At 56.5% G+C, this 10,750-nt stretch overlaps 1 protein-coding gene across 2 annotated transcripts; it reads right to left on the reverse strand.

Annotated features, from left to right (window-relative positions):
* Positions 1-2,558: 2,558 nt before the first annotated feature.
* On the reverse strand, positions 2,559-10,350 carry LOC109295207 (microtubule-associated proteins 1A/1B light chain 3C-like). 2 transcript variants are annotated; one of them, XR_002096694.1, is made up of 5 exons: positions 10,213-10,350; positions 10,064-10,119; positions 9,490-9,596; positions 7,946-8,280; positions 2,559-2,570 (listed from the first exon to the last, which is right to left on the reverse strand). XR_002096694.1 is itself a non-coding variant. In XM_019513912.1 (4 exons), exons 1-4 carry the CDS (start codon positions 10,262-10,264, stop codon positions 8,100-8,102), a joined length of 396 nt encoding a protein of 131 aa, XP_019369457.1. In that variant the 5' UTR covers positions 10,265-10,350; the 3' UTR covers positions 7,677-8,099. The 2 variants fall into 2 exon arrangements, 1 of the variants encoding a protein (XP_019369457.1); XM_019513912.1 differs by lacking the exon at positions 2,559-2,570 and having other exon boundaries at positions 7,677-8,280.
* Between the last annotated feature and the right edge of the window lie 400 nt (positions 10,351-10,750).

A 10,750-nucleotide genomic window follows, 5' to 3' on the forward strand; every position in this document is an offset into this window, starting at 1 on the left:
GGTGTCCAGTCATCTTTTGAAGATCCCCAGATGGAGGGAGGCTGGGACAGAGCAGGAAGTTAGGTCCAGATCTCCTTGGTCCTAGGCCAATGTCTTAGCCAGAGAACAGCCTTTTCTTTCCCCTCTGCTTACTGGGGCCACCCCCGACTTCCCCACGCTGGACTCAGTGCACGCAGCGTGCTGTGCTCCTGCCCCCACCCCCTGCGTCCCTGTGCTCCCCACACCTCCTCCTGGCACTGGCCTGGCTTTGTTGGTTCCAGTGCTATGCTGGGTGTGATCCTAGTGACATCCATTCCTGCGTGGTGCTGGCAGTAGGCCTGTGCACCCCAGTGTAGCCTGCATCCAGGCTCTGCAATAGGCATTTCTCAGTGCCTCTTAATTACTGCCCTGGACCAGGCATTTGGAAGGATGAGCATGGACAGATGGATGACTTGAGTCTTGGAGTCTCTTTTACTGCACTCAAGTTCAGCTCCTGCTCTAGTTCCCAGTTCTTCTTCTCCTGTTCACGCTTGTTCTCTTCCTTCTCTCCTCTCCTCCTGCCTGTCCTCCACTAGTCCCCATGGGCCTGCTGCAGTCCCTCCCCATTCACATCCAGCCCTGACCAGCCCATACCGCGTTTCCATCTGCCCTTCTCTGCAGTAATTGTTTGCAACAATCGTTGATTCCAGCCCATTTTCTGCTCCTTGTTTCTCGTCCTTCCTGCATTGGCCTCTGTCATGTTTGCTCCGTGCCACTGTCTTGGTGCACAGATATTTTCCAAGCTCCCCAGATTCGATGACATTATGACAACTTGATCTCTGGCTCCCTCTGAATCCTCATGTGTCTGAACCTGGCTCATTGCCGAGGACTCTGGACTGAAATAGCATGATGTGTGTGTAATAAATATATATATATATATATATATATATATGTGCTGTTGCTACTGAACAAGGGCTAGCAAAATATCAGTCAGTGCTGTCTCTAGGAGCCTGGTTGTATTAGAAATGCCATTCTTATTCCACCACCCCCTCCCAGAACTAGAACTAGAACCAGGAGTCCCAACTCCTGCCCTGCAACCATGAGACTCAATTCCCCTCCCACAGTGGGGGAAGTATCCTAGGAGTCCTGACTCCCACACCCGCCCTACTTGAGCCCATGAGACTCTACACCTTGCCTAGGATTAGGAATAACACCTGGGAGTCCTGGCTGCACCTGCCTCCTTGGATTGCTGTAGTTGTCCTTATACACAGCCTTCAAGAAAACCTCAGAGCGCCAAGTCTCTGGCCCAGGCTGTGGTTGTTGGGGTGTCCGGCAGGCCGCAGCCATCTACACACATGGGTCCATTATGCAAAAGCAGAGGCAGCAATGCAGAGATCCTCCTCACAGCCTGGTTTTTGTGCTGATGATTAAGCTGAACTATTTGAGGCAGGGATGTCTACAGAGAGCAAAGCCCCACTTCATGAGCGCAGGTATATCAGGCACTGGGTGTCCCACCTCCAGGGATGGCATCTAAGCTCCCAGGCTGTCCTGGAGGCATGAATGTGCCTTTCTGCAAAGCTGCTAAACCTGGCTGCTAATGCTGGGGGACGGGCAAGAACAGAATTAGCAGCATCGTTAATGGGGCTGGGGATGCTGCTCAGCCTGGAACTGAGTGAGGGAGAGAGCGCGCCTCTGATGTGCAGCTCCTGTCTGCTTTGCAGCCCTTCCGCCTTTCTTCCTCTCTTTGTTCCTTTCTTTCTTGTCCTGATGACTTGTTTTTCGTGCCTGTCTCCTCATTTCTCAATCAATACTAACAGCAGCAACAAAATACAGTGAATGGTGAGGATACATCTCTCTCTCGATCATGTCCAGAGCCTTTAGTTTGAGAGACAGCCTGCCATTAATCATTAATAAGCATTCAGAGATGATCCCAGATTCCTAGAAGGCTTCTATTAATAATGAGCTCTGATTAGAAAAGTTTGCCGTGTTAACTTTGATGAAAGGTTGATGCTTGCCCAGGCGGCAGCTGGGGCATCACGCAGCTGCATTGCTGTGGCATCTATTCAGACTCACTCTGATGCTGACCCAGGGCCCCTCTGGCAGAGACAAGCCCTCAGATGGGAGATGGATGAGGTGGACAGTGACAGAGTGGGGCTGGCCCCAGAACTCCTTGCCAGAGTGCGGTACATGATTCACCAGACTGCTGCCTCAAATGCCCAAGACACCCACCATGTGCCTCTTCTCCCATCACCTGCTGCTCCCTCCACTTGTAAAAGGAAGGGTGGACGAGCAGTTGAGGCCTGGACTGGCTCTTAGCCTCTATAACTGGCACCGTCATAAACTGCCCAGGTGAATGGAGAATTGCTTGGTTCCTCCATGCTGGATTTTCCAGTACTCGGTCCCCAGGGTGAGGTTGAGGCTGTTAGAAGAGCCCACCCTCTTAGTGAGGCCTGGCCCCCATTCCTGTGCCTGACCAGGACCAGAGCTTGCCCTGCATGTTTTGTTCTTGGCACCTCCCTCCCGGGTCTGTCTCCCATTCCAGCTCTTGCTCTAACCAGTAGAACCAGCACCCCCGGGACTAGGAGAGAATCCAGGCATCCTGTCCCAGCCCCCTGCCCCCTAACCCACTCAGCCCCACTCCCTTCCCAAGGGCTGCCTGAAGAACCCAGGCATCCTGGCTCCCTGCTTTAGCATTTAGTGCCTCAAGCTCTTCCCCAAGTTGACTGGTTATTTTCACATGTGACCTGAAAGGAACCTCTGCACCCAGGCTGCTCTGACCACAGGGTTGCCCAGAGCTACCTCAGTGGGTGCCAGGTGCTGTGGGGCGTGGAAACAGGAGCCATGGAAGGGCCTTGGTGCCTGGGGCCTGGAAAGGCTGCACTGACAAGCAGTCAGTCGCTATCCCTGCGTCTGTCCATCATCTCCTCCCTCGCTCAATTAAGCTCCATTTTAAATAGATCCTCAGTGCTTTGGGCTGGGTTTGTTTGAAGTGGAAGTGATGAATCCTCTTTAAATCTGTGTCTCACCTCAGCTAGAGGCAGTGACAGCCCCTGAAGCTCGTTATCTGCCGAGCTGGCTTTAATTGCCTGTAGAAGGGAAGGTGAGTCACTCCAGGCTGCTCTTACTCCGCTGGTGGAGTCGGATCCTGATCCTGGTGCTAGGAGGAGGGCTCCGGATACGTCCAACATGGGGTCTGACTCAGTGCAGCCAGGGCTCATGTGCTGAATGGCAGAAGCCACGTATGGTCTTGTCTGCGACCCCTCATGTGGTACGGGAGGGAAATGAGGTTGCTGGGTGCTGCACACTCCCTTGGGGAGGGATTGAGATTGGAGGGTCCACTGTGGTGCTGACCAGGAGCTGCACCCCCTAGGTTCATAGTGGCCAGGGTCAGGCCAGGGCGTGGGATTGCATGCAAAAATCATGGGGGGCTGTGGCAGCTTCTGGGCTTCAGCCCATGCCTGGCCAAAGGCAGGCGCAACTCAGGCCAGGGAGTGTGCAGAATTGTCTCCCCTGTGAGTCCCCTTTGGCTCTGGCAGCTAGACTTGAGCACAGGCCCTGTAGCCCAAGGCTCCCAGCTCAGAGATGCACCACATGCCCCCCAGGATGTAGATGCTGGCCTGTGGTCTGGCCACACTGTGATCTCCTCTGGCCCGGAAGGTGAACGGTTGGATGTGGAGTAAGAGCTCCAATGTGGAGCATCCCTGGTGTGGGTTATACAAAGTTAGAGCACTGTTGTGCCGAATCATGGGTGGGTGGAGGGGAGGTGGAAGTAAAGGGCACATCACCCAGTCAGTGGCCAGCTCCGGCACTACCCAGCCCCAGTGTGAGAGGCAGACAGGGCCCTGCCAGCAAAGCCTCCACGTGGCTCGGGCTCTCTGGTCAAGGCATGAGGGAAGCAAGGGCAGAATATGGACTGGCTACAAGCTGGGGGATGAACAGAGACATGTACGACCCATCAGAGGAATATGGCGGGGGGTGCATTGTGCATCTGCCATGGAAACCTCTGTAAGTAGCAAGGGTCTGATAGCGTACTAGGGACGGGGAGACTGGAGGTCTGTTTCTGGCCCAGTTTAGTCACTCTGGGATCTGGGGCCAAGGCCTCACTCCTCTGTCTGGGCCAGTCCAGAATCTCCAATGGATGTCTGTGCAGCTCCCAGCATGGCCGAAAGCTCATCAAGGCCTCTTGGGGCTATATAATAATCATGAGGGAAGCACCATACAGTATCGAAAACCTAACAAGACCTGAATTCCCCCTGAGCCAGGCAAGCTTGTCAGCCCCACTGCAAACATGGCACAGGAAGGTGCAAGCTGCAGGGAAGGTTTGGAAGGACGCTGGCAGCTTGGAAGCATTTCACGGGGTACTTGACACCACAAAGCAGACAACTGGTGGCATTTAGCTCCCTCCTCAATCGTGCAAGATTCCAGGGATGGTGATGAAGCTTCCAGATGCATCCTCCTTGCGGCAGCGGCTAAGCCAAATAGAATGAAAGGCGGAAACTTCACATGACAAGCGCCAGGCTACTGCATGGGGGAAAGCATCACCATGGGAAGGCAGGATTAAGTGAGGTTTAATCACCTAAATCTGGAGATGGATTCATTGCTGTGGCTCTCATGGAAAATGTCTATTCAGGGCTAGACAAAAGCAAGTGAATGGAATCAGGAGCAGCCTCAAACGCAAGCATCTCTGGCGATGAAAGAACAATTTACAGAGTAGATACGTCCATTCTTCTGTCTGATGGGGACCATGGAGAGGGATTTACCCTCTGGTGCACACACAAAACAGCTGTGAAGAGTATCTTAATGAGGAGCTAGAGGTAAAATCCTGCCCCACAGCAAGCACACCTTGGGTGCAGTCAGCAGACTGCAAAGCAGAGAACATGGGCCTGATCTGGCCTACCACTCGCATGTTGTCAGCTGACTCCAGCTGTGTGGGTCCAGAGGCCCACCGGGGTTGGACACATTGGGCCTCACTGCCCTGAGGTTTGCTTGGCCAAATCAGGAGCTACCAACTGCAGGCCCTGGTGTGGGGACTGAGGCCGGGAGCCTGAATGGACCCAAAGGGAGGTGGAAGCCAAACCCCCTTGATGCTAAATGCATCAGGCACTGAGCAGCCCTGATCCTGATGGGGTCTGTGACTGTGTGCACAACAGTGGTGCAGCAGTTGTGCATAGGGTGGCCGTTCATCTGGTTTTATAAAACACTGCCCCGGCCACCTGCAGGAGCTCCCTGCTTGGCCCAGCCCCACCACCGCCCCTGCTGCGGCTGCCTGCAGGAGCTCCCTGCTGCCATGCCCCCACTGCTGACACCACCAACACCTTCTGCGGGAGCTCACTATGCTCCCCCAGCCTCGGGAGGTACATGATGTTCATGGTGGCGGGGTTCTTGAGGTACCTCGATGGCCACCTTACTTCTACACCCAGTAAATGTTTTGGATGGGGAATCCAGAAAAAAGATGACAAAGCTGATATGGAAATACAAAGTGCCCGAGCGAGGGACTAACAATAGAGGGATGGAGGAGAGGAGGGGAACACAACTAGGTTACAAGCCGCACAGCTGAGGCATCCAAGCACCTCCCAGCTCTGGGACCATTTCCGTGGCTGAAAGTTTGGAAAATGCTCCCCACAAGGACAGCAGGGGTGCTGTGTGCAAGCATCTCCTGTGAAGAGGGCAAGAGCAGGATATTTTCCTATTGCACCCTGGGAGCTTCATCGCCCAATCTGGGTTGGGCTCCAGGTTCAGGACACTGGCAGGGAGCAAGGGTGCAGCCCTGGCCGAGGGTGGAGGTGGCAGCCGTACACAGGCTAGGAAACTGCAAGGCCTCACCATGGGCCAGGTGCAGCCTGAGTCGGGCAGGGCACTCGGCCCAAGACACAGGCCTGCTGGGCTGCTTCCGGGCTCACAGTGACAGTTCGGCTTTGGCCTCCAGCAGGGCATAGCCGGCTCTGGCAGTCCTAGCCACTCTGGTACTGGCCCACAAACTGAGGCCCTCATGAGCCAGGCCAGAGGGGCCCGATCCTGCTAGCACAAACTAGAAGGGGCTGTGCCCAGGTGTCCATGGAGCAGGAATGGGCATCTCGGGGTGCCAGGGAGTGCATGGGGCAGGGGCTGGCTGGAACCCCAAGCTCCAGCTGCATCCTCTGCTCCAGCACCACCCCTCTCCACAGAGGAACCTGGCTGCTCAGGCTGCTGGGGTCTGAATCTCAGCTGGGGTTAGGCCCAACCATCCCCGCAGAGCCTGGGAGGCTGGTTCTGCCCCCCGCTCCCCTGCACTCACCCGGGGCAGGTTGGGACCCTGGCAGCTGCCCTGGGACCCTGGCAGACTTATGCCCCTGCAAGGAGCTCCTCCTGGCCCCCCCAACCCTGGACCTGGAAGCCATGTTGAACAGAGCCGGAGACTGACTGAAGGTGGAGACCCAGGACAAGTGGGGAAGGAGAGGTGGTTTCAGGCAGCTTCTGTTGCTAAGATGACTTTTAATTTAGAGGCAAAACGTCTCTCCCATCTGGTCCCTTCCCAGCTGCCTGTCTGTTCCCGGCCAAGGACAGCAGAGTTAATGGGGCTGTAAACTCTGTGGAACGAGCGTCTTGTTGCAGCTAAAATCACCTTCCTGCCCCCTTCAGCACCCTGGGGGGTAATGGAGCATGTGTTGGGGGGGCCAGGCTGGGAGTGGGGGATCCACAGGAGGAAGCCCTGAAGCTGGCATCTGCTGGTGTCAGGCCTGGGACTGGCTGGGGTCTGGCTGTGCTGGAGGGCAGGGGGTGGAGAGGGGTGGTGGTTCCTGGGAGGGAGCTGCCCCCACCCTAGGGTGGGTGGTCTGCTCAGTCTCCAGCTGGGCTGCGAGCAAGGCAGGGTGGGACGTGGGCCAGCGATGTGAGACAGGTTGCCGTGGGCCCTCTTAGGTGCAACCTGGCCAAGCCCTCAGCTGACAGCACCCTCAACCTATGCCAGAGCCTCTCTTGCCCCCTGGCACCACTGGGCCCAGGCACCTGGGGCTGAGTGGGTGGCTCATCCTGTGCCAGAAGCCACAGGCCTGAAGCTCTGTTCAGGCTCCTTTGTTTTGAACAGCAGCCACAGTGAGTTCAGGGGGACTGACCTCCTTCTGCCTCAGGCCAACCACCTCCTTCCACCTGCCTGAGGAGCTTTTCTCTGCAGGGTGAGGCACCGTCCCCCTCTGTGGTCTGTGTTGCTTCCCCCGTGTTGCAGAGCCAGGGTGGTGGCAGGACCCACTACTGTCTGTGGTAGGTTGCAGCTGCTTCTGGGTCAGGCTGTGCTATCATGGGCAAGGGTTTGACATGGTATTCTGGGGAGTCCTTAGGGCAATGTGGACCTGGCCCTAGGGACCCACTGCTGTCTAACAGTACCCAGCTCTGGGGGCCTGCTCCCAGGCCCTAGGCTTTCTACCCTCACTGGCACCAGTGCTGCACACCAGTCTGGCTTGGCCATGTTTCTATGTACACCCACCACTCTGGCATGGGGAGTCCTACCCCCAGCACAGAGCCTGGTGCCCAATGATGGGAGGAAGCAGGGTCCAGTGAGCAGAGCAGCTCTGCAGTCCCCCCACCCTGCTGCTGCAGGCCAGTCCCCTCTGCACCCCAGGTGAGCTTCTCCCCCACTCACTGCTGCCCGAAGCTCAGTCCCTCCCAAGAGGTGTGCTGCCCTAGCCAGGCAGAGCTCTTGCCCATCTACCTCTCCTATCTCCAGGCAAGTGACAATGAGGGAGTAGAACCAACCATGGAGTATTTTTATTTTTTTTTATTCCAAGCCATTAATCTCAGGAGTTCAAGGCTTAAAAAGAACAGTAAGAATAGATGCATGGCTCTGAGGAGCCTTCATACAAAGCCTCTTGTAGGAACAGACACATTAAAAAAAGGAGGAGAAAAACAGCAGTAAGTTTCCTGGGCAGCAGGAGGACAGAGAGGAAGGGGACAACCCCTTCGACAGGGCCATGGTAGACCATTCAGAGGGACAGAGCAGTCCAGCATCTTAGACTCCCCTTACAAACAGGCTTCCACAGAGACTTGAGCCCTGGCAGAGAAGCAAACCCAGGCAGCTACTGAGCTCATGCCACAGTTTAAATGTGCCCACCCCCCTCAAATGGTTTGTAATCCCAGGGCAAGCCTGTCCTCAGGGGCAGCAAGTAAGTTTAGGCCTGCACCGCCACAGGGGCACCAAACATGTCCTGGGAGGCGTAGGTCATGTAGAGGAAGCCATCGTCATCCTGGCTGTCACGGTATACCTCCCCCAGTGTTGTGTTCAGGCTGGGCAGGCCACGGTTGTTCACCAGCAGGTAGAAGGCCTGGGTGGAAGTCAGGGACATGCGGGTGCTGTTGGGGAGAGAAGGTGGCCACCCTGTGAGAGGAGGGGCCTGGAGTCCCCTGGCAACTGGGAATGGGGGACCACCAGTCATAATGCACCCCCCTCACTGCCAAGGCATGACTTGCCCATGAACTACACATGGGTACTACAGCAGTGCAACCTGCTCTGCTCTGGGGAGCAGCCAAGGCCATGGCTAGACTTCCAGTCTCAGCACATTTGGGGGAGGGGGGGGGCTGCTCATCTCTGTCCAGCACCCCCCCAAAGGGTGCTGGGCACTTCCCAACTTTTACAAGGCTATGGCAGCTCAAGCTGGAGGGCTGAAAGCATTGGAGGCTGGGAAGAGCACCCCCAAAAATACATGGGGACCAAGGGGAACACCAGAGGTTGCACAGTCAGTAGCAAAGCAGAACAGAGAACCCCAGTTTCTTGGATCCTGCACCAGCTCCCAGTGCCTGAAGCTCCTGCCCTCCAAGGAGCTATGTTCTGTTCCCTCAGGTGAGCACACAGAGGGCTTGCAGCCCTCCAGGAGCTGTGCCCCTGCCTCAACAGCTTTATCAGCCTGGCTGTCACTAAAAGCAGAGGGACAGGGCATAGTTCTCACCCTTGCTTGGCATTCACTCCCCATCAAACCCCTTCTCTTCCTGCCCCCCAGGAGCTGCTCTGGGAAGTGCCCCTTCCACATGGTGATGGTGGCCTCCAAGGCCTAGGTGAATTAAGAGATCAGATAGCAGTGCTGGTTGGGGACCAAAGGGGTAGGATACAGGCCTAATAAGAGCCGAGTGTTCCTGGAGAGAGGGCTCCTTTGATAAGGTGTAATGCTGCTAATTACCAGGCAGAGCCTCTGCTGTTGCCACCAAACAGCTTGTTTGCATCACTGCTAATTGCCTGCCTCTAATCAGCCTGTCTGGGCTCCCTCATTCACATGGCAGGCAGGGGAGAAGCCAGAGCTGGGCAGCATGTGAGTTTGTAGGAGCCACTGCAGGCTTCAGAGGTAGGGAGGGAGCTGGGAAGGTGTGAAGTGCAAAGTCCTGCGAGGGGCATGGTGCAGCATGAGCCTGGTTGCAGGTTCCAGAGTAGGCAGCATGAGTACACCTGTGCCTCACACTGGTGAAGTGCACAAGCCCCAGTCAGGGGAGCTTTTGGCTTGTGAATGAGGCAACAGGGCTCACGCCAGGCCTTGCTTTCCCAGCCCCCACCCAGTGTAGCTCACTCCTTACCGCAGGGTGACCAAGAACTGGGACAGGGACAGGTCCTGGGAAACCAGGAACTTGGTGCGATCCAGGAGTGGCAAATGCTTCTCTTTCTGGTACCGCTCCACTACCACCTGGCACAGGTAGAAGAAGCAGGTCAGGGCAGGCAATGGGCTCAGGTGGGTCATTCCTGTCTGAGCCATGGAGCAGTAGGGGTGGGGCACGGTCTCAGCTCCCTCCGCCCCACCGGGAGCTTGTACATGCATGCAGGCTTCTGCAGTTACAGCAGTCTAGAAGCTGGGACTTTGTAGTGAGTTAGACACTGCACAACCCATACCAGCCCCGAGCCCCTACTGGACCACTGTCATGCTAAACATCTTTAGGCAAGGGCCAGGCTAGGAGTGGATGCAACCCCACAGCTAGGATCTTGGGTGCTGGAGGGGCCACAGACCTGGGCTAGGGGCAATGCAGGCTCCCCAACTTAGCAGTAGGGAGGGGGGACCTGTGCATAGAGGCTCAGGCCAGTTCTGGTCCTGGGGTTACCACATGTGTGCAGGAAGGGGACCAGCTCTAGGGTAGCCAGGAAGAGCAGGGCTCTTACCGGGATCTTGGTGGGGTGCCTGGCACGGACTTCCAACACTTCCCGCATCCTCGTGGCTGCAGTGAGAGAAACAGACCCCTGTGAGCACAGCCTGTTGCAGCCCCCCAGACACCTCTCCTGCCCTACCCCACACTGTCCCCAAAACCCACCCAGGCTTTTCTTCCTCTTGAAGGGGGGACAGCTGCTCTGCCGATGCTGCATCTTCCCAGGTGGGCAGCCTGGAGCAACCCAGGCCTCACCCTACAAATCCACTGAGTTGGTCAAGGCTGTAAAGCCCAGCTGAGCCCCTGATATAGGCTCGTCCCACCCACGGGCTCAGGATGGGGGAGGAGCCAGCCCCATGTCCTGGAGCCCAAACTCTCAGCATAGGCCAATGCAAGGCAAAGCTGGCAGTGGGGCATCTGGTTTTCCCAGTGCCTGCAAGAGGGCACAGCAGGGTCTGGGGGCTGTGTTTGGGCCTCCCAGGGGAGATGGACTGGAGTTCTGGGTTTGTCTCTGTGCGCCAGGGCAAAGACCCCAGTTCCAGCTGAGTTCAGCTGCCCTAGCAGGAAGGACCTGGCTGTCTAGGCTGAGGAGTCTGCATCAGGGCAGCTGAGCTGATGACTGAATTCAAGGTAAATCCCTGGTGGAGACTGGGCCTCAGAACCTAAGATGTCTCAGCTCCCAGGCAGAGCTTGGAGGGATTGG

This window comes from Gavialis gangeticus, unplaced genomic scaffold (assembly GCF_001723915.1).
Source record: "Gavialis gangeticus isolate Ggan-Ray unplaced genomic scaffold, GavGan_comp1, whole genome shotgun sequence".
Classification (NCBI taxonomy): Eukaryota; Metazoa; Chordata; order Crocodylia; family Gavialidae; genus Gavialis; species Gavialis gangeticus.